Here is a 23,685-nt window from a genome sequence, read left to right as displayed (position 1 = left end):
AGGATAACTGTATTTAGTAGGTCTTGCAGAGGCCACATGGAGGGGGATGACTGACACCCCCCACACTCTCACCTTATAGGAGGCAAGAAATTAGCAACCTCTTTGGATTGGTCTATAACTCAATATCCTCTGACAGTATCTTCCTTAAATCCTCCTGAAAGGCTCTGCTGGAATTCATATATGTTATGAAATCCAACTGTGTGTTATGACATATGGATGCCTCACCCTCTGTCTCAGCTTTCCAGCCTCATCCTCACAAATGTGTTTGTGTTCCTGTCTTAGATACAGACTGAGAACCCCAGAGATAATCTTTCCCAATCGCAACACCTTCAGTTTGCTTGAGGATAGCCCTGTTCAGCTACATAATAGAGAATGTCCTCGGATGATTAAGTCTCCAGGAATCTTGCATCCTGGAGGTTTGTATTAAAAAAAAAAAAAAAAGTCTTTCCAACTGTGGATCCTCTGGCTTTTGCCCTGATTGTTTCAACTAGTGCCTCAGTCTTCTCTAATTCTGAGTGGTTAAGGAAGCCCTTCCCAGGCAGTATTTCAGAAGAATTAACCCATGTTGAGGCTTGGAGACCTCTAAGGAAAAGATGCATGTAAGCATATATTGCAAAGAAACAACCAGAATTTAGGAAAAAGGCTCTATTGATGAAGCATGAAACACTCCCTTAGAACAAAACATTCTAGAAATAGGAAATGGAACCTGTGGCAGTTTGCCTACATGTTTCTGGGACCCATTTCTGGATGAAGGTATTGTTGAACCAGCTCTCCTTGGAAAAGACAGCTAACTGGTGAGCAGACCAAGATGGTGGTTGGCTTTTTCTAGTGGGTGCCTTGCTGTCTGAGCTTCCTCTCTTAGGATCATCACTAGCCACACTCTGAGACCAAAAGTGTGGGTGTTATCATGGGGTTAGACAAAACCTAGTTCTAGAAACTTAGTTTGGAAGCCATGCAAAAAAAGATTTTACTGGGTCCTTGGCAACTGCACAGAACATTACACAACAAGGCTTTCTGTGCTCCTACTTAGGGATAGGAAGGGTCATTCCACAGGCCTGCCGAAGTGCAGGCTGAATAGATTGGGGGAGAATGGATACACGTATATGTATGGATGAGTCCCTTTGCTATTCACCTGAAACTATCACAGCATTGTTAATTGGCTATACCTGAATACAAAATAAAAAGTGAAAAAAAAAAAAAAAAGACTGATCCTGAAACTCTCAAGATGGCTTCCATACCTTTGTCTATTTCATGTTGTCTCAGCCTATGAATAGTGATGTCATCAGCTAGGAATAATGATGTCATCAACTGGGAGTGCTCACCTGGGCCCTACTGCTGTGAGAAGCCCCCACAGGCTTTTCCTCTCCAGTGACAAAGTTGTGGCTCCACCAGCCCTTGTGGTCCTTATTATGATTGCAAGATGCACCTTAGCAACAGCCACTGGGGAACTTTGACAAAACAAGGTTTCTTCCCAAGTCCTGAAAAGTACATGGCATGCCCAGAGCCACACAAACAGGTCAGACCTGGGGTTCTGCCTCTATTGGAATTGAGGGTGAGGTACCTAACGTTTTGTGGGTTCACCAGCTACTGGTGAACTTAAAACTTAAGAGCAGGAATTAAGGTGCTGGAAGGTTGAAGCATGGTTATTCAAGCCCTCAGTTACCTAGGTGACTGAGGGCTTTCTAAAAGGGGAAATTTCTGTGTGGGGTGGGCTTTAGCTGTGTAGGTGGCAATACATTTGTTGAGGATGGATGTCTTTGAAGTGGATGCCTTAGTAATCAAAAGCATCTACTGAGGTAAGTCACTTCAGACGTGTCTGACTCTTTGTGACCCTATGGACAGTAGCCCACCAGGCTCCTCCATCCATTGGATTCCCCAGATAAGTATACTAGAGTAGGTTGCCCTTTTTCACTCCAGGGGATCTTCTTGACCCAGGGATCAAACCCATGTCACTTTCATCACCTGCATTGGCAGGCAGGTTCTTTACCACTAGTGCTACCTGGGAACACTAAAACCAAAAAAGTTAATCCTTAGGTACTCACACTACAGTGTCAAATGTGGTATCTTTTTGGATGAAACTGAGTAAGAGGCTATTCCTAGGTATCCCATGCTCTTCATTTGTAAGAATTAATATTGTTAAAATGACCATAATACCCAAAGCTATGTACAGGTTTAATGCTATCCCTGTCAAATGATATTTTTCACAGAACTAGAATAATCCTAAAACTTATTTGAAACCATAAATGACACAGAAATCCCAAAGAAATCCTAATAAAGAAGTCTGGGCATAACTCTCCCATACTTCAGACAGTACTACGAAGCTACAGTAATCAAAACATAATGGTAGTGGGACAAAAACAGATATGTGGATCAATGGAACAGAAAAAAAAAGAGCCTAGAAATAAACCCACACACCTATGATCAATTAATCTTCAACAAAGGAGGCAAGAATATACAATGGAGGAAAGAAAGTCTCTTCAGCAAGTGGTTTGGTAAAGCTGGATAGCCATATGTAAATCAACAGAACACACCCTCTTGCAAAAATAAACAAAAAATGGATTAAAGATTTAAATATAAGACATGACACCATAAAACATAACCAAAATTTTTTCTGGCATAAATTGTAGCAATGTTTTTTTAGGTCAGTCTCCCAAGGCAAAAGAATTAAAAAACAAATGGGACCTACTCAGAAGCTTCTGCACAGCAAAGGCAACCATAAAGAAGATGGAAATACAACCTACAGAATGGGAGAAAATATTTGCAAATGATGCAACCAACAAGTGCTTAATTTCTAAAATATATAAAAAGCTTATATAGCTCAACAATAAAAAGCCAATAAACTGTTCAAAAAATGGGCATAAGACCTACATAGACAGTTCTCCAAAGAAGATGTACAGATGACCAACAGGCATATGAAAAGATTCTCAACATTGCTAATTATTAGAAAAATGCAAGTCAAAACTACAGAGAGATATCATCTCACACCAGTCAGAATGGCCACCATTAAAAAGTCCACAAAGAATAAATGCTGGAGAGGGTGTGGAGAAAAGGGAACCCTCCCTGGTGGCTCAGACAGTAAAGAATCCACCTGCAATGCAGGAGATCTAGATTTGATCTCTGGGTTGGGAAGATCCCCTGGAGGAGAGCATAGGAACCCACTTCGGTATTCTTCCCTGGAGAATCCCATGGGCAGAGGAACCTGGCAGGCTACAGTCCAAGGGGTCGCAAAGAGTAAACATGACTGAGCACAGCACAGCAGGCATCATGGGCTTTCCTGGTGACTTGGATGGTGAAGAATCCACCTGCAATGTGGAAGACCTGGGTTTGATCCCTGGGTTGGGAAGATCCACTGGAGAAGGAACAGCTACTCCAGTATTCTGGCCTGGAGAATTCCATAGACAGAGGAGTCTGGCAGGATACAGTCCACGGGGTTGCAAAGAGTTGGAACAACTGAGCGACTTTCATTTTCACTTCCTGCACTGCTGATGGAAATGTAAATTGGTGCTGCCACTATGGAGCACAGTAGGGAAGCCCCTTAAATTAAAAAGTAGAGCTACCATATGACTCAGCAATCCCACTTCTGGGCATATAATCAGAAAAGATGAAAAGATAATTTAAAGAAACATGTACCCCAATGTTCATAGCAGCACTATTTACAATAGCCAAGACAAGGAAGCAACCTAAATGTCCATCAGCAGATGAATGGATAAAGAAGATGTGGTGTGTGTGTGTGTGTACATGGAAAGTCATGAAAGAATGATATTCTGCCATTTGCAGCAATTTGGTTGGACCTGAAACCTAGAAATCATCATACTAAGTGAAGTAAGTTAGAAAGGGAAAGACAAATACGATATCATTTACATGTGGGATCTAAAATATGACACAAATGAACTTATTTTCAGATATAGACCCACAGACGTAGAAAACAGATCTATGGCTACCAAAAGGGAAAAGGAGGGGGGATAAGTGAGAAGTTCAGTTCAGCTCAATCGCTCAGTCGTGTCCGACTCTTTGTGACCCTGTGGATTGCGGCATACCAGACTTCCCTGTCCATCACCAACCTGGAGTTTACTCAAACTCATGTCCATTGAGTCGGTGAAGCCATCAAACCATCTCATCCTCTGTTATTCCCTTCTCCTCCTGCCCTCAATCTTTGCCAGCATCAGGGTCTTTTCCAATGAGTCAGCTCTTCACATCAGGTGGCCAAAGTATTGGAGTTTCAGCTTCAGCATCAGTCTTTCCAATGAGGAGTTACGGATTAGTAGATATAATCTACTATATATGAAAGACATAAACAACAAGGTCCTACTGTATAGCACAGGGAACTATATTTAAAATCTTATAATAAAGTATAATGGAAAAATCTGAATCAGTATATATACATGCACACTCATATATATAACTGAATCACTTTGCTGTACATCAGAAATTAATACAACATTGTAAATCAATTATACTTCAATATGAAAAAGAAAAAAAGAGGCTATTCCTTTTATTAAGTTTTCTAGAGCAGGGAACATGACTTATCTATTAATATAGTATTCTCAGCATTTTGCTGAGTAAATAAATATAAAAACAAATGAAAAAGCCTGCTGTAACTAACATATTAATGAATAGTGAAGGCTTTGAATGGGACTGATTGAGTGTGCCCTTGGGCAAGATTCTTAGCTTCTCTGTATATTTTCTATTACCTGCAATATGGGCATAATAATGATAGTAACTATCTTAGAAGATTGCTGTTGGTAATTAAACAAGATGATGTATGTAAGCCACTTGGCTGGCATGTAATAAGCACTTGATAAATGTTTATTGATTTCTAGTTATTAACACTCTCATCTGCAATTTTGTAAACCCTCAAGACATTTTCGGAGAAGGCAATGGCACCCCACTCCAGTACTCTTGCCTGGAAAATTCCATGGATGGAGGAGCTTGGAAGGCTGCAGTCCATGGGGTCGCTGAGGGTCGGACATGACTGAACGACTTCACTTTCACTTTTCACTTTCCTGCATTGGAGAAGGAAATGGCAACCCACTCCAGTGTTCTTGCCTGGAGAATCCCAGGGACAGGGGAGCCTGGTGGGCTGCCGTCTATGGGGTCACACAGAGTCGGACATGACTGAAGTGACTTAGCAGCTTAGCAGTAGCAAGATATTTTAGGAGAGCGGAAGGAACTCCTTCTGAAACATATATCTTACTGATGAACTGAACCCTAATGGGGTAAAGTCAACCACTGCAGGTTGTTTTGCAAAACAGTCAAGCTGGGACTAGAAGCTAGCCCTACCCTTACCTGCAGGTTTCATAGGAAAAGCAGATCTTAGGAAATAAGCCTAGATCGGCTCACAGACTTGCAGAGACTCCTAATTTATACCTAACACGTTTCCTTTCCTTTCTAGGTGCTCAACTAGACTATATTTCCCAGTTTCTCCTGCAGTTAGGTGTGGTTAGAGTTCTAACCAAAAATGGATAGTCATGTAACCAGTTTCAAGCCTGGCTTGTAAATATTTCCTATGTTCAAGTTTCCATTACTCCTCCATCTGCTGCCTGAATGGAGAACTACTAAGCTACGTGCTGAAGATAGTGAAGTCTTGTCGGAGCCTGATTCTCAGAATCATTGCTTGGAGAAGAGCCACATAACCAGGACTGTAGACTGTGAAGTGAGTGAGAAATAAACATTAATTTCTTAACATTTGGGGGTTTATCTGTTACATCATCTAGAGATAGCTTGGGGGGACTTTACATGCCCATGGGTGGAAGAAGGATGTGCAGTGTGGCAAGACATGGAGAACTCCAAGACTCCTCTTCACAGAGTCTGGGAACTTCTCCTAGAATTAGAGTTGTATGAAGGTTGACCTGGCCATTCTTTGGCAACCCACTTCATTTTGGCTTCATTGAATGAAAGTACTGACAAGGATTCAAAATCTCTTTGGTCTTCTGTGCCTATACTGGACTTACAATGAAAGTGAAAGTCACTCAGTTAAGTTTGACTCTTTACAACCCCATGGACTATACAGTCCATGAAATTCTCCAGGCCAGAATAATGGAGTGGATAGCCATTTCCTTCTCCAGGGGATCTTCCCAACCCAGGGATCAAACCCAGGTCTCCTGCCTTGCAGACAGATTCCTTACCAGCTGAGCCAACAGGGCTTGCAATAAAGTTCAACAAAAGCAAACAGTATGAGTATGCAGCATCTGAAGTAGGAAATGTTGTTAGGTTGGCCCATGAAAGATAAGTGCTCTGAGCAGCTGTAGGGATGGAAAGTTTCCCCTCTTGCCTTCTGAGTTCTTTAGCTGATTTAATAAGTAAATTAACATAAGACAGATTAACAGGGCTTCTCAGGTGGCACTAGTGGTAAAGAACCTGCCTGCCAATGCAGGAGATATAAGAGAAACAGTTTCGCTCCCTGGGACGGGAAGATCCCCCAGAGGAGAGCAGGGCAACCCACTCCAGTATCCTTGCCTGGAGAAACCCATGGACAGAGGAGTCTGAGGGCTATAGTCCACAAGGTTGCAAAGAATCAGACATGACTGAAGCAACTTAGCTCACACGTACGCAAGACAGATTAACAGAAGGAAAACAAATTTAATTCTGCCTGTGTGTGCGTGCTCAGTTGTCTCTGACTCTTTCGAGGTCCCATGGCCTGTAGCCCGCCAGGCTCCTCTGTCCATTGAAATTTTCCAGGCAAGAATACTGGTGTGGATTAGCCACTTCATTCTCCAGGGGATCTTCCCCACCCAGGGATCGAACCAGCGTCTCCTGAGTCTCCTGCACTGGCAGGCAGATAGTTTTCCCACTGAGCCACCTCTGCAAAGAAGCCCCCAAAGATGTGAAACTAAAGGGCAAGTAGGACAACTGAGGCCTTAGGAACCTTCCTGAGCTAAGGGATGTACTAGGAGCCTGGGGCTTCAAAGGGGAGGAGGGCAATTCATAGAAGTTAAGAGCAGCTGATGCTTGGTGGTTAGAAGTCTCTGTTGAGCACAAGCAATCAGATAAAAAGGTGTCTCTCATAATAGGATTGGTTTTTTTTCCTGGTCCATTTCCTCTGCCCCCCTCCCCCATCTAAACTCTTTTAGGTAATTAAGGGAGAGGTGAAAGCTTTTCTCCAATCTGTAGGGTCTTGATTGCCTTCAGCTGAAAATAATCCACACACCAAAGTGGCATATTTTGGGGTAGCCTATTCTGCTCCCCTTCACAGGGCAATGAGCTAAGAAGGAAAACATGATGCATGTTTTCTCAGCCTTAAGAAGCAAGGTTCACCTTTCATCATCCCGTATGGCACAGCATGCGCACCTGGAGAAAGCATCAGGCTTGTACAGAGCTAGACACAAGGAGTGTGGCAGCTGCACCTATCCCTGGGGACTTGGTGGGAGAGGGTTAGATGGGTGGGGTGGGAAGGTTGGGAGGGTGTAACATGACTCTTCAATCACCCCCTAGTCCCCACTTGTCCTTTCCAGGGTGAAGGTTCCCACTGAGACACTGGAGGGAATCCTGAATTGTCCAAGTTAGAATGTTGGGCTGCACCCTGCATTCCTGTAAGCTCTATGCTTGCCCACCTTCAATGGTTTAGCAGGGGTCCCCAACCTCCAGGCCACAAACTGGTACCTCCTGTCCGATCAGTGGCAGTGTTAGATTAGAAATTAAGTGTAAAATAAATGTAATGTGTTTGAGGGTTTCCCTGGTGTCTCAGTGGTAAAGAATATGCCTGCCAATTCAGGAGAAAGGGTTTTGATTCTTGGTCCCAGAGGATCCCACATGCAGTGGAGCAACTAAGCCTGTGTGCCACAACTACTGAGTCTGTGCTCTAGAGCCCGTGAGCCTCAACTGCTTAGCCCACATGCCAAAACTGCTGAAGCCCGCAGGCCCTGGAGCCAGCGCTCCACCACGAGAGGAGCCTCCGCAAGGAGAGCCCTGCACGCAGCAGCTAGAGAGTAGCCCCCGCTCACTGCAACTGCGGAAAAGTCCAAGCAGCAAGGAAGACCCAACACAGCCAAAAATAAATTAATTAATTAATAAAATTTTAAAAATAAATGCAGTACACCTGGATCATCCCGAAACTGAGGTCATTCTGAAACCTCAGTTCAGTTCACTTGGATCATCCCGAAACTGAGGTCATTCTGAAACCTCAGTTCAGTTCGGTTGTTCAGTTGTGTCCGACTCTCTGTGATCCCTTGGACTGCAGCACACCAGGCCTGAAACCTGGCCCGTGGAAAAACTGACTTCCACGAAACTGGCCCCTAGTGCTGAAAAGGCTGGGGGCTGCTGGTTTAACGGACAGTGGGGATCTTACATGTCTGAAGCAAGATCCTGGAATGACACCCTGCCCGTGTGCAGCACATGGTGAGTAGATCATGGCAGCAGGCTTCACTCCCAGCAGCGTGAGGGGGCAATTACCAGTTATAAGAGGAACTGAGGTCAGGTGGACTTCTCATTTACCAGGGAAACCAGCAGAGGGGCACACCCCTCAATGCCCCTTTGATAAGCATAGTGGAGAATTCTCATCTAAAGCTTGAGCAATCCTTAGCTGGGGCCTGGGGTGAGTATGTAGGGAGGTCAGTCTGTGAGTAGGGTGTAGGTGAAGCAGGCACTGATTGAGCTGGGGTTGTCCAGAGAGCAAGAGAACAGCCATCTTGAGTGGCCTGACCATCCACAGAGCGAGGACATCTCATATCAGAAAAGGGAGTCCAAGGTCACAGTACTGGGGGCAGCAGGGAGAGCATAGGACTTGTGATTTTTGAGATCTGACTTAAGAGAGCAACAATCCTATCCCCCAATCCCACCACCCTAACTCATAGTCCCATAGAGATTACTTGTCTTTGCTGTACTGCCTCCCACCATCCTCATTTCTCCTCAGCTTATATGGTTTCTATGAATTCTTCAAAGGACTATTCAAGTTCCACCTTCTCCAGGAACACCTCTCTTTATTATTGACCTTATAAATCTAATTTGGGGAAAAACACACTAATGGAAAGGTCTTTGTTGGAGCCCTGTCTTTGTTGCATACAAGCTCTGTTCATTTTACGCACATTACTAAACCTCTATTAGTTTCAGTTTCCCCATCTGTAAAACAGGGATTTAAATACAAATCCTAGAAGATTGTTGCAAGGATTATAGGATAACCTTGCATAATGTGTAACATATAATAAAGACTCAATAAAAATTTGCTTCATTCTAAAATTCTGCCATGCATCTGGTCTCTACCACCACCAATTTAATGGTTTCATTGTTCACTGCTTTATATGCATATATCTTGACTCCTCAACCAGGCTGAAATCTTTTTGAAAGTATAAGTTTTCAATATCTATCACATACAATAGTTCTGAGAAAACTAGAATACTAAGCTGTATTTAGTATTTTTCTTATTATTGTTCATTATTAATCTGTTATTAATTAATTGGTTGCTTGAGCATTTATTTTAACCTTTTAATAAAGTCAGAGGGAAAGAATGACTCTCCTCTCTGCCAAGGAAGTCGTGAAAATAAAACTTTATTGGGAACATGTAGAAGATAGATTCAAATTTGAGGAGTCAGTAAATGGCCTCAGTTTCAGAAGGTCAGCAGCAGGGCATTAGTAAATAAGTATCAGTGCTATTAACACAAAGCCTTTGGAAAAAGACAACAATGCCTGGCTTCAGCTAACACAAGACTAACAAAGCACATCTTCCAGTGAGGATATGGCTGCCTTGGCAGAAGTAGGAGTAGGTCAACTCTAAACTAAGTCTTCATTTGTACTAACTCAAGTGTAGCCGTCTTAGTAATGTTCATTCATGCTAAGTCGCTTCAGTGGTGTCTAACTCTGTGCGACCCCATGGACAGAGAAGCCTGGAGGGCTACTGTCCATGCGGATTCTCCAAGCCAGAATACAGGAGTGGGTTGCCATGCCCTCCTCCAGAGGATCTTCCCGACCCAGGAATCAAACCCAGGTCTCTTATGTTTCCTCCATTGGGAGGCAGGTTCTTTACCACTAGGGTCAACTACAAAGCCCCAGCCCTATTAGTAACCCTGTCTTCAGGGGTTATTAAGGATGAAAGAGCCTTCATCATCATTCCCCAATCATTCTTTATCATCTTTTTATTTTAAATTTCCTCAAAATGATGTTTGCAATCTGAAATTACATTATTAATTTGCTAGCATATTCTATGTCACTCTCACCCCAGATCATGAGCTCCCTGAAGACAGGATCAAGTTTAATTGTTCATTTCTATGTCCAAATAATCAAGTTCTACCTCTGCAGTGAAAACAATCCCAATTTCACCTTCTTACACTGAAAATCATCAAGTTTTGAGAGACTTTTTTTTTTCATTTGCCTCACATGTGCATGACTGCCTGAAAAGTGAATACTTTCAAGAACAAAACTATGACATGTATTTTTTTTAAGTCGTATATTATGTGTAATGGATTCTGTCAAGCTAGAATCTAAAGTAAATTTTCATTACTCTGTCACAGAACACTGTGTGAAAAACAATAAATCTTTAATTTGGGTCCTATTAATTTGGAGTGAATTCAGCTATGTAACCATTTTGCACTATTGAAAAAGTTAGTTTGGCCAATAAATTCAACAATAAGAATGACTATGTATTAGGATTCATACTGGGCTTTGAGAATCAAAGGGGAGTTAGACAGCCTTTTCTCAAAAACATGAGCATCTTAAAGAAGGGTAAGCTTTCAATAGCCCTTTGTATGCAATTGTTGTGCCAATTAAAACAAGCTTTCATCATTTCATTAAAAATAATTGGGTAGAGTATATTCTTGACAATCCTTATCCAGTTTGTGTTGAAGTTTTTTATTACTTTCTCAGTTACAGAAAGAAACATAGGCCATAATTCAAGTATAACCAACTTGGACTGTCCTGATTTATCCAAATCATAGATATTTTCTGTAGTTAATACTCTTGCATGATTATCGCTCTTTAATAAGAAAAAATAAGGTAAGAAATTATTTTTACTAGTGAATGAAAATGTGGAACTTCTATGTCATTTGTTGCTCAGTATATTATGCTTTCCTATTACCTAAAACATCAAACACTGGTAGACCAGTGAACAATATTTACTATGCTGCTAAATCAGTAAGAAATAACAATAAGCTTCATAAATTGTTGTTCTTGGTCTACCACTGTGAAACCAAGTGTTGACTGCCAGATTTTCAAATAGGAGTGTCTTTTTATATTTTGAGATGTCCCCCAGAGAGCTTACAATCCATGAAGATACTCAATTAGCTACTGTCCTGGCTATGTTAGCAATGATCTGAAGGCTAACTGGGTTTCCCAGGGGCCATAGTGGTAAAGAACCAGCCTGCCAAAGCAGGAGACAGAGGCAGGTTTTGATTGCTGGGTCAGGAAGATCCCATGGAGCAGAAAATGGCAACCCACTCCAGTATTCTTGCCTGGAAAATTTCAATGGACAAGGGAGCCTGGCAGGCTACAGTCCACAGGGTCACAAAAGAGTCAGACACATCTGAGCTGATGGCTAATGGAGTTAACTGGCCACTCTTTGAAATTATTCATTAAACCAAAGCCATGACTAAAGTTTTTGTTTTCCCAACCCAAGCTCCATTTCCACTGAAAGAGTGTGGTGGTCCAGCAACTTTACCCCCACGAAATCAAGCCCTGGTGAAATGGGTCAGTGAGCTTCCAGTGTAACTGTCTGCTGGGAAACAGTCTGAGGTAGGTGTAAGAGCAGGAGATTTTAAGTCCTGAAGGACTGATGCTGAAGCTGAAGCTCCAGTACTTTGGCTACCTGATGTGAAGAACCGACTCATTGGAAAAGACCCTGAAGCTGGGAAAGATTGAAGGCAGGAGGAGAAGGGGACAACAGAGGATAATATAGTTGGATGGCATCACAGATACGATGGACAATATTTTGAATAAGCTCTGGGAGTTGGTGAATAGACAGGGAAGCCTGGCATGCTGCAGTCCATGGGATTGCAAAGAGTCGGACCCGACTGAGTGACTGAACTGAACTATGGCTTCCCAGTGACATTTCTGTATGGACAGAGCCCAACCTTCAAAATCCTAGCTTTCCATTTGCAAAACAATAGTTTCTGCCCTGTCACCTCTCCCAGTTATTGTGAGGCTCCAATGAGATGAGGCATAAATGCTTACAAATGGAATAGCCCTGGGCACGTTATTAGTCTCTAAAAAGTCATTTGATGCCTAACAACTCAAAATCACTCCTCTTGTGCCGGGAGGAGCACATTCAAGAGGGAGGATATTCATTTATGATTAAACATCCTAAGTAAATCCTGCCTCAGAGAAACTCTAGCCCCAACCCCTCAGAATTCTTTCCTGATGGTCCCCATGCATCCTGAGCCTGCTGGGGCTCCAGCAGAAAGGCATAATGCTAATTACACAGACCCTGAGGTCAAACTGCCAGCTTAATCACTTGCCTGAGGGCTTTGGTCGAAGACTTTAACTTTTTAAAGTTGGTTAACAAATCTATAATATGATCATAAAAATAATACCCACTATAGAATTGTGGGAGGATTGGATGAGATATCTATGTAAGACACATGGTGTAATATCTGGCACTTAGCTACAATGAGGATTGCTATTAGACTCACAGGTTTTGTTTTTTAAAAAACAGCATATAGATTTATCCTTGTTCCTACAACTTTTCATGAAATAGATTAATTATATTTTTAATTTAAAAAATGTTATTTTTAATTAGAGAATAATTGCTTTACAATGTTGTGTTGGTTTCTGCTGTACAATGTGAACCAGCTATAATTATACATATATCCCCTCCCTCTTAATTCTCCCTCCAGCCCTCCAGTCCCACTCCTCACAGAGCACAGGGTTGAGCTCCCTGTGTTATACAGCAGCTGACTCCCAGGTTTTTGCAGCTAATGTGAAACCAGGTATCCCGCTACAGTCCTGGCTTCATGTCCTAGTTTTCTGTCGGACTGTGTAATCTGGATAAATCTGTCCCTATGAAGCTTAGTTACTGATCATAAAATGAGGATGGTAATACAGACTTCGTGTGTTCTGAACAAGATCGTGTTAAATAGTAGAGATGAGAATGCTGTGCTTATGCACAGCACAATTCAAAGGCATGGGCTGCTGCTTGCTTATTCCATATGAACGGATACGCAGAAAACAATTGCAAAGATTTTATTTAGCGGCTTTCTGTGCTTGGCACTTAGAAACAGAGTTCCGTGCATAAGGGCAAATTTTTATACACCTTTTCTTCATACATATTTTACATACCCTTTTTATTGCCCCCTTTTTTAATATTCATAATATTGGATTCCCCACTAGGCACATAAATACATTTATCTACAACACCTCAAAACCAAAAAAATCTTAGTCATATCTGAATTCTTTTACTTGGTACTATCTGCATTTCCACACCACTTAAAAAGTTTAGCTGGCACCAAACTTCACTTTTCTTATCATTAAAAGATTTGACGGGGAAGGGAAAGATGAAAGGAAAAATCCAAAACTTCAAAATTGCAACGAACTATTTGATTAAAAAAAAAAAAGTGGCGATCTAAGAGCAGGTGGAAGGATACGTTCTAGAAGGCCCGTTCTCAATTCTCTGGAAGGTGACAGGACTCCTCCTGCCACAGGGGAGATGGGGCAGGCAACCCAGCTCAGGCATCTGGATCCGACATTCAGAAGGCCAGACCCTCCCTGTGTTGCCTCTGTTCTTGGTATCATCTGTTGAGGTTATAAAACTTCCTTTCTCACACTCCTCTGTTCCCCTTCCCCTGACAGGCTGCGTGCCCTGGAATCGGCACTTCCTGTGTGGTGCCCCCTCTTCTGGCTCACAGTGGTCAGAACTGTGGGATTGAGACTCATGCCTTGCCTGGGTGCTTCTCACTCGTGCCCTGACCAGGCATAGTGTCCCAGAGAGGTTTACTCCTCAACAACTCCACGGTTCTTTCCATAACCTGGGGGGTAGGGGTGGGGACCAAACCCATTTCCTCAGTGAACTAAAACTCTCATCACTGCTCTCACTTCCTTATTCAGTCTTACTCTCCACCTCTCTCTTGCTCTCTATTCTTTCTCCTTCTCTCTTTCATCTGCTCTTACTCCCTCTTTTCACAGGCACCACTGGGAACATCAATGCTAGCACACCAATGGAAGAGAGCCAAAGTTCAAAGGCCATCTTTTTCAGGAAGCCAAGTCCGGTTGGAGTACTGATGTCTTTCCACCCCCATTGATGGGAAGGGGTTTCAGGATACATGGTTCATTCCAGAAAAAGGGTAAGCTGCAGGGAAGAAATGTTGGCAGGCAGCTACTGCTGACCCAGTCCGTCTACTGCTGTACATAGACAAAGTTTTGGTGAAAGCACCCATGCTGGGCTTCCCTCCACAGAGTTCACCCAGTTCCGAGTCACTGTGCACGTATGTTTGTGTATGGATGAGTCTGTGTATGAATATATTTATGTACGTGTGTATGTATGCATGCACGTATGTATGTGTGTATGTAAAGGTAGGTATGTATCTGTGTGTGGGTAACTTTTCATGGCTGCTACATGCTAGCATCTCCCTTAACATTATTATAAAACGATTATTCAGTTTCTTCAAAGGCCACTCTGAGTAGACGATGCTAAGATTTGGGAAGGCAGGAGAATGGCCACCGAGTCAGAGATGATTCCACTGCAAGTATTCCTTCAGCGGCTTTAAGTGTCTCTTGTTGTCGTTGGGTATGTGCTTTCCTCCTCCAGAAAGTAATAATAATAATAATAATGATACACAGTTCCTGTTTTTCAAAGGCGTTGGGCTTCCACAGAGGAGGATCTGCCCCTGGAGACTCTGGATCTGCCTCGGCTGCTGTTGGCTCCGTGGTGCTGGGGCTGGCCACTAAACCATGTGAACAGACATCTGGGAGGAGGAGCCTGGGACCGCCCCATACTGCCGGCCGTCACAGGCGTTAGTCGCCTGCTGATTATTGGGTGAAGGGCTAATCATGTGCATGCCGTGCTCCATCCCCGTAGGCAGGTACTGCCGCTCTCCAAAGGCCCCATTGGAAGGAGAAGAACAGAGTAAAGTGCTTTGAGAGGCGCTCAGTTTTTCTGGGCTTGCAGCTAGCCTAGGGGAAGTAGGGAAATTGTATCCATACAGATTATAAGGATTGTGGAGAGAGAAGGCATTGTAGGAGCTCTGCTGCATATGGCTGCCCCCGAACATGTGTGGTGAGGAGGAGCTGGACGCTGCATTGCCTGCCTGCATGACATACTGAAACTGGGAAGTAGGGAAGGACCCCAGCTGGCCACCATAGGCTTCCATCTTGCTGTTGCTAGGCAACGAGGGAGGAGTTGGTATTCCTGAGATCAGGGATGGAGTCCTCTGAGGCATGAAGGTTTCAGAGGGCTGAGCAGCCGAAGTGGTGCCACTCTGGAGCCTGTTGTAGCCACTGTCACTCAGCCCTGGGTAGCTCTGCAAGGCAGCCATGTTGCTTCGGGCGCACGGTGGATAATCGGAGAGGTTTAGATTACACAGCTGGCTCTCTCGGCAGCCCACGTTGAAAGTGTTGGGGGCCAGATGAAACGTTGGAGGAGAACAGGATGGAGATAAAAGATGAGAAGAAGCTGAAGGGGATGGTGTCCCAGTGCTGGAGGTGGTTGGGGAAGTGCCTGTGCTGCCCCCTGAAAAATAAAACATAACTTCTTTTGATACATGAGAATCACCTGAAAGGCTTATTAGAACACAGATCACTGATTCCACCCCCAGAATTCTCATTCTGTAGGTCTGAGACAGGCTTCCCTGGTAGCTCAGTGGTAGAGAATCCACACCTGCCAATGCAGGAGACTCAGGGATGACCCAGGGTTCAATCTGTGGGTCAGAAAGATCACCTGGAATGGGAAATGACAACCGCTTCAGTATTTTTGCCTGAAAATTCCACGGACAGAGGAGACTGGTGGCTAGAGTCCATGGGGTTGCAGAGTCAGACACGAATTAGTGACCAAACAAAAACAAGGTCTGGGACAGACCCTGAGGATTTGCAGCAAGTTGTCAAGTGACCCTGAGGCTGCCGGTCCAGGGACCACTCTTTGGTTAGATGATGTCCAGGACCATTTTATCTCCTAAAATGTCTGAATTTTATTTGAGAGTGCTGCTCTAATACCACAGATTTTAGAACTGCATTGTTAGCTGATGCACCGATAGACAAAGGGCCAGTTCAACCCAATCTACTTCAAATGTGTTCTCAGGTAGTTTGAAAGTGAAAGTGTTAGTCGCTCAGCCGTGTCCAACTCTTGGCGATCCCACGGACTGTAGCCCACCAGGCTCCCCTGTCCATTGGGATTTTCCAAGCAAGAATACTGGAGTGGGTTGCCATTTCCTTCTCCAGGGGATCTTCCCACCCAACCCAGGGATCTAACCTGGGTCTCCTACATTACAGGCGAATTCTTTGCCATCTGAGCCACCAGGGAAGCCCTCGAGTAGTTTCAGAAGGTCAAAAATGACCTTTCTGGCCTCCCCTTTACAAGACTGTGAAGAGCAGTGTTGCACCTGCTTCCTGACCCATCTACTGGAAGCTGAAAGCAGCAATGAGTGTCAGGACCGCTGAACCTTTCATGTGAACTCCAGAAGGAGCAGCTACTTTGTCTTCCATTGGGACTCTCCCCTCATGGACTTTCTCTTTCAGAGCAAGGTTGGGACTTGCCCAGAATTGTTGAGAGCTGTGATTCCCCAAGGAGCACTGTACCCTTTAGGTCACCCACAGCTCATGCAGGGACACCTGGTAACTTGAGCTGCTATACGAGAGTAAAGGAACTTTAACATGGAAAGGAGCAGAAATAAGGTTTTTGTCAGTGAGGGAAAAATGTGAAGAAAACTATCAGGATTCTAGAGATAATGGGATCCAAAGAAGCCAGCTACAATGTACAGATGAAGAAGGTCCACATATGCAAGTTGAGAGGCAGATACCTCAAAGAAAAACCCAAAGCTAATTTTTAGCACAGTGGGTAAAAAAGTCTTAGCCTACCTTCACAAGTATTACAGTAGTTTTGGCTGTAAAAGCATAAATTTAGCTCTTGTTAATAGTTTTTTCAAAGTTAATTTTTTACAAAGCCCAACCAATAACATCTCTTGCTTGGTCAAAAGAATTTCCCCAGGTAGAACTGGATTTAGATATCAATAGCTCCTGATTGTAGAATCATTTCAGGAAATTCTCCTTTTTGTTTCTTGTTTAAATCTTAAATTCTCTTTGATGTTGTTCAGTCACTAAGTCATATCTGACTTTTTGTGACCCCATTGACTGCAGCACACCAGGCTTCCCTGTCCTTCACTATCTCCTAGAGTTTGCTCAAACTCATCCTTGGAGTCGGTGATGCCATTCAACTATCTCATCCTCTGCTTCCCATTTCTCTTCCTGCCCTCAACCTTTCTTAGCGTCAGGAAAATTCCCTTGAGAGGTAAAAAGATGTTTATTCCACAAATTGAGATAAGACCAACACTGTAAATACCTCTAAGAGAAGTAAGCCAGAGCTGACCACAGAAAGAAGGGCATCAAACCTGATTCTAAGTTCACTGGCCTCCATCCAGCTCCCATCCACAGGTAAGGCAAGCTACGTCTTAAATCTCCTCACCTGTGAAACAAGGGCTCGAACTGATAGGCTGCGGTTTCTGTCCTTCTCAGAATTATATTTATGTCTGGAGGATTACATTTCTGTTAAAGTGTGAATTGCTAGTAACAAGTACTTTCCCAGGAGTCATTTAAACACAATGAAGAAGTTCTTGAAGGGGAAACAACAGGATGAGCGAGAACACGCTTCTTAATTTTGTGCTGAGAGGCCCAGCCTACGGAGCCTAACGTGAAGCTCAGGGATTCATTTTCTGCAAGCATGTGGTTACTCTCTGAGGCATCCTACATTTTTTTCTCCCTCTTCCACCCTAACTACCAGGCACGTCAGTGAAATAAGTGCTATGGCACAAATGGAGAAACTCGACTCCAGCTGTAAAGAGATCTGCGTTTTATGGGATGTATATCTGGTCTCCTCTCTTTGAAAGTCCATTCTGGCTCTTCCAGATCTGGTGTTTATGTGGTCCTGGAAGAGACCCCCTGTTTGGCACGCCGTACCATCCCATCACAGGTATATGCTCCACCAGGCCAAGCTCGAGCCCTGCAGCAGGAAGTGCAAGATGGAGCAGATGACTTTTTATAACTCTAAATGCTTTTCTCGGATGGCCCAGGATGGAACGAATGGTACTGATTTAAGGCCTCAATTGGTTTCACTAGAAAAAAATAAGAAGGGAACTATTAACAAGTTACAGGGATCTCTGCCCAGCAGATGAGAGGCACATGTTAAAAAGTTTGTAGTCAGCTTGCTCTGGCTTTTAAATGACACTCACTGGAAATGAGGCTTGGTGGCCTGCTGAGCTTCAAGGGGTGAGAGCCCTCATACAAACTAGAGTTTGAAGGGGGAGAGCAAGCCTGTCTGAGAGAAGGTCACGTTGCTTCCATCCACTTTGAAGAAATGCTCTTATGTACTTAAAATAATCAATAAAGATAACAGCCATTTTTTCAAAGTCCACACAAAAGAGAGAAGAGTATGGCATTTGTTGTGCCGAGAAGCAAACCAAGATATTGAGAAGTCTTTACTCTCTTATGATCTAACAGCTTATCAGCTGTTAAACAAGATTGGGAGTGCCAGCCAAGTGCTAAATAAGCATAAGGAAGCAAGCTGCCCTCCCTATGCATTTCAACACTTAGCTTCCTAGAGGCCTCTCAACCCAGAAGAGCCAGGGCTGACTGGGAGGCCAGGCCTCTCTGAAACACAGCAGTCAGAGCTGTCTCTCAAAGGAAATCATGCCTCCCTTTCCTGTGTAGCCTTGTCTTTGTCCCCATCTGCTCTGTACAGCCAGGTCTGGAATGCTCTAAGAGTGCTGATTTAAACTTTATTTAATGGATGAACAGGGGCTATAGAGTCTAATACACCCAGTTCTAACCCCAGTGGTCTTTATAATGATGGGACCTTGGCAAGTGGGCTTCTCCATATAGATGGAATTTTGAATATCAACGTTGTAAGCATGTACAGAGAAACGGATGAAATAATATATTATCCTCTTGAAAAGCAAGGAGATCAAACAGTCAATCCTAAAGGAAATCAACCTGAATTGGAAGGACTGATGCTGAAAATGAAGCTCCAATACTTTGGCCACCTGATGTTGAAGAGCTGACTCATTGGAAAAGACCCTGATGCTGGGAAAGGTTGGGTCCTAGTGGGGATGGCTGTTGTGGGTTTGCCCCTGTTCATGGAGCATCCTGAGCGTCCTGGCCACTCGACGCTGTAGGAAGAATTACGTCACAGCCAACTGCCCACATGTAACAGGCTATTGGAGTCTCTAAGGCTGTGAATGGTGAAGCACTAGACACTCACCGGGTCCATATCCCGAAGGCTAAATCAGCTGTTTCCTCTCTGAACTATCTGCCCCTTCCCTCTCATCCCCCCTTGGGATGGAAATAAGATGCCCCATGTCTCCATCTCTCCTCAGATCAGATCCAGCAAAGTGAAATTGAATACAAACAATTTAGGTAAGTGGGTGTCCTTCTCACTGTCCTCAGAGATCTTAATCCTTCTGAAGTGTGAAGTCACTCAGTCATGTCCCAAACTTTGCGACCCCATGGACTGTATGTAGCCCAGCAGGCTCCTCTGTCCATGGAATTCTCCAAGTAGCCATTCCCTTCTCCAGGGGATCTTCCCAACCCAGGAATCACATCCAGGTATTCTGCATTACAAATGGATTCTTTACCATCTGAACCACTAGAGTCCCCACTTCTGAGAGATGATTAAAATGTAATGCTATAAGTAGCTAAAAGATCTCCAGCATTTCAGGACCAATCCGCCACCACCCTACTTCCTTGCAGGCTATTCTACCCACAACCCAAAGTGAGGAGGTACTCAAAATTCACTTCAATGTTAACTTGCTCCAACATTCAAGGCCAACAGCCAAAATAACCAAAAAGAATACATGTTTAGCAGTGATTCCATACAAGGGCAATAACCTAGAATATACTTGTGTACCATGAAGACAAGTTAAATGTGACCATGAAAATCCTGAATACCAAACCTGCTGACTTTTGCATCTTTAGATTGATCGCTTCCAGATTGTAACATGGAGACTTTCACAAACAGTGTCCTTGTGGGTTTATTTTGTTGTGCTTTCCCCGCCCAAAATTGAAAAACAGTGAAACAAAACCCCATCTGGGCTAGTGAAGAATAAATTTCCATATAATTACTTGGTTCCATGAGCCAGACTCCTCTCATATAACTCAAGAGTATCTGTCCCTGAGGAGTGCTGATTCATCAGGTGCCCTTGAGTAGCCTTCTTCAAGGCTTTCAAACAGGTAAGAGGTAGACTGTCAGAATCCTATGGATGGATCCCAGAGAATAAACCCAGAAGCCATAAAGCTTAATGATCAGAGCCCTGTTTATCCCAACTAAGGAATAACCCTTAGTTGAAATGAACACTTCTCAAAACCGAAATTTAAACATTATAATGTTAATGGGAATTCAGTTCAGTTCAGTCACTCAGTCGTGTCCGACTCTACAACCCCATGAAACGCAGCATGCCAGGCCTCCCTGTCCATCACCAACTCCCGGAGTTCACTCAAAATAATGGGAATTATGTGGTTTCAATCCTAGAAAGAGTGCATCTCTCCATCAAGTTTAAAGATATACATTGTTTCAAACCTCTTCCTTTTAAGACAGTTTTAGATTCACCCAATTCCCACTTTTCACATTGGTCCTCTGTGTTCTGAGTCTCTCTGCTTCTTAAATGCCCCTGTTTCATACCTACCACATTCCCCACCACATTCATACCTACCACAGAATGTTCAAACTACCACACAACTACACTCATTTCACATGCTAGCAAAGTAATACTCAAAATTCTCCAAGGTTATAGAAAAAAACAAGAGAATTCCAGAAAAACATCTGCTTCATTGACTACACCAAAGCCTTTGACTGTGTGGATCACAATAAACTGTGGAAAATTCTTAAAAGAGGTGGGACTACCAGAACACCCTACCTACCTCCTGAGAAACCTGTATGCAGGACAAGAAGCAACAGTTAGAACCAGACATGGAACAACAGACTGGTTCCAAATTGAGAAAGGAGTACATCAAAGCCGTATACTGTCACCTTGTTTATTTAAATTATATGCAGAGGACATCATGCAAAATGCCAGGCTGGATGAAGCATAAGCTTGAATTAAGATTGTCAGGAGAAATATCAATAACCTCAGATATGCAAATGATACCACCCTTATGGCAGAAAGCTAAGAGGAACTAAAGAGCCTCTTGATGAGGGTGAAAGAGGAGAATGAAAAAGCTGGCTTAAAACTCAGCATTCAAAAAAAGTAAGATCATGGCATTCAGACCCATCATTTCATGGCAAATAGATGAAGAAACAGTGGAAACAGTGACAGACTTTATTTCCTTCGGCTCCAAAATCATTGCAGGTGGCAACTGTAGCCATGAAATTAAAAGACGCTTGATCCTTGGAAGAAAAGCTATGACAAACCTAGACAGAGACATCACTTTGCCAACAAAGGTCCATCTAGTCAAAGCTATGGTTTTTCCAGTAGTCGTGTATGGATGTGAGAGCTGAATCATAAAGAAGGCTGAGTGCCCAAGAACTGATGCTTTTTAACTGTGGTGTTGGAGGAGACTCTTGAGAGTCCTTTGGACCACAAGGAGATCCAACCAGTCAATCCTAAAAGAGATCAGTCCTGAATATTCATTGGAAGGACTGATGTTGAAACTGAAGCTCCTTTGGCCACCTGATGCAAAGAGCCAACTTATTAGAAAAACCCTGATGCTGGGAAAGATTGAAGGCAGGAAGAGAAGGGGACAACAAAAGATGAGATGGTTGGATGGCATCACCGACTCAATGGACATGAGTTCGAGCAAACTCTGGGAGATGGTGAAGGACAGAAAAGTCTTGCTTGCTGCATACTGGGGTCGCAAAGAGTCAGACATGACTGAGTGAACAACAATAACCATATTCCCTAGGTGGCACACTCCCATTTTTTCACTTTCCATTAACTTGCTTGTTTTCTCTGATACTTGTTTCACTGCCTTCTCTGCTGCAGTTTGCATCTGCTGTTACTGTCGTTTGGAATCCTGCCTCGTTCCTGGCAACAGCATCCACTTTTCCCTCTGAGAAACACTCCCTCTCGCACTCACCCTTCACCCATACCTCCAAGGAAGGGATGTGACTCAGGCCTGGATGATCTAAGCAACCCCATCCCTGCCACAGTAATTAATTCAGAGGCAACTCAATTAGAGTCAATGAAACTCAGTGAGATTGTGCTAGAAATCTTAAAGAGAGATACATGACCTTTCCCATCCAATTTAAACCTAAAAAGATGCAGGTCCAGAAATGCTGGCAGCTATGTCACCACCATGGGGAGCCTGAGGATGAAGTCTGGTGAGAGATGATAATGCCTTGGAGTGGAGTAGTAACAAGGGAGATTAGAGATATGAGCAGATTCGAGAACTTGGTAACGGCTGGATATGGGGGGGACAGGGAGGCCTGTCATGCTGCAGTCCATGGGGCTGCAGAGTCAGACATGACTGAGAGACTGAGCTGAACTGAACTGGATATGGAGGGAGGGAGGGAACTGGCTCAGATGGCTAATGGGCAGCAGCGTCCTTCCCCCAGGAGAGGGCGCCAAGTCTGTGAGGCAAATCAAGGACTCTGTTTTGGATGTATTGACCATAAGGGACTATAGGACAAAGCAGCATATGTACCCAGTAGCCATCTGTCCTGGGGCTTCCTGGATGGCTCTGCGGAAAGAACCCACCTGCCAGTGGGGGAGATGCAGGAGACTGGGGTCCCCTCCTCGGGTCAGGGAGATCCCTTAGAGGAGGAAATGGCAAGCCACTCTAGTATTCTTGCCTGGAAAACTCCATGGACAGAGGAGCCCAGCAGGCTATAGTTCACAGCGGCAGGAAGAGTCAGACATGACTGAGCAACTAAGCACCAGAAGCACGAGCAACTATTTGTTCTATGGATTGAATTGAGACACTCTCCAATCCTTGTCAAGAACTCCTCTCGGGCATTATTTCTTACCTCGGGGATAAATGAGATCAGCATAAATTGGCTATCTTTGAAACACTGTAATGATCAAAGACCTCTGTCCATTGAACTTTCCTCCATTCCCAATCTCTTTACTAGTATAAATTTTCTCAGTATTTGATCTCTTTCACTGACCAACCTCTAATTAACACAAATCAACTGATAAAAATGAAATAAGGGCCTACTAGAGTTAACGCTCAAGTTGTTGACAACCCCAACAGAGACCTTAATGATCCTGACTTTCAACTGCCTGATAAACACTGAAAAACGCAAAGGTGCTGAAATCTGTCTAGTGATGTTTGCCACCAGTTGAGGAGAAGGGAGCTTTTCTGTCAATGGCAGGTCTCCTTACATTCACAGATGGAGACGTATGACCAGCTTTGGAGCCACTGGTCCCAGATGGTTCCTTTTCACATAACAGTTGTCAGATCACTTGGAGACTCCACTCACAAAAACCCTCTCAGTATTGGTCATACAAGTAGCTCCACTGTATATATTATCAGAACAACCTCATAACAACATCAGGATATCATCAGGACAACAAGATTAAACGTGGCTATAACTGACCTGGGCTCTTATTTCTTTTTACTTCTTCGTCTGTGTTGCCTCACTCCACTTCCATAAGCACAACTTACTTGGTTAGTTTACTTGGTCCCTGCCAC

The 23,685-nt window shown here is 43.6% G+C and overlaps 1 protein-coding gene across 2 annotated transcripts in view; it reads right to left on the bottom strand.

Annotated features, from left to right (window-relative positions):
• Positions 1-13,085: 13,085 nt before the first annotated feature.
• Positions 13,086-23,685, bottom strand: part of TBX15 (T-box transcription factor 15) — a 124,363-nt gene continuing 113,763 nt past the window's right edge. For both annotated transcript variants that reach the window (XM_040230932.1, XM_040230933.1), the window contains exon 8: positions 13,086-15,583. In XM_040230932.1, the coding sequence (XP_040086866.1) occupies positions 14,799-15,583 (785 nt within the window). In that variant the 3' untranslated portion in view covers positions 13,086-14,798. The remainder of the gene's footprint in view (positions 15,584-23,685) is intronic.

Source organism: Oryx dammah, unplaced genomic scaffold (genome assembly GCF_014754425.2).
Source record: "Oryx dammah isolate SB20612 unplaced genomic scaffold, SCBI_Odam_1.1 HiC_scaffold_28, whole genome shotgun sequence".
In the NCBI taxonomy this organism is placed as follows: Eukaryota; Metazoa; Chordata; class Mammalia; order Artiodactyla; family Bovidae; genus Oryx; species Oryx dammah.
This window is presented reverse-complemented; position numbering and strand designations above follow the sequence as displayed.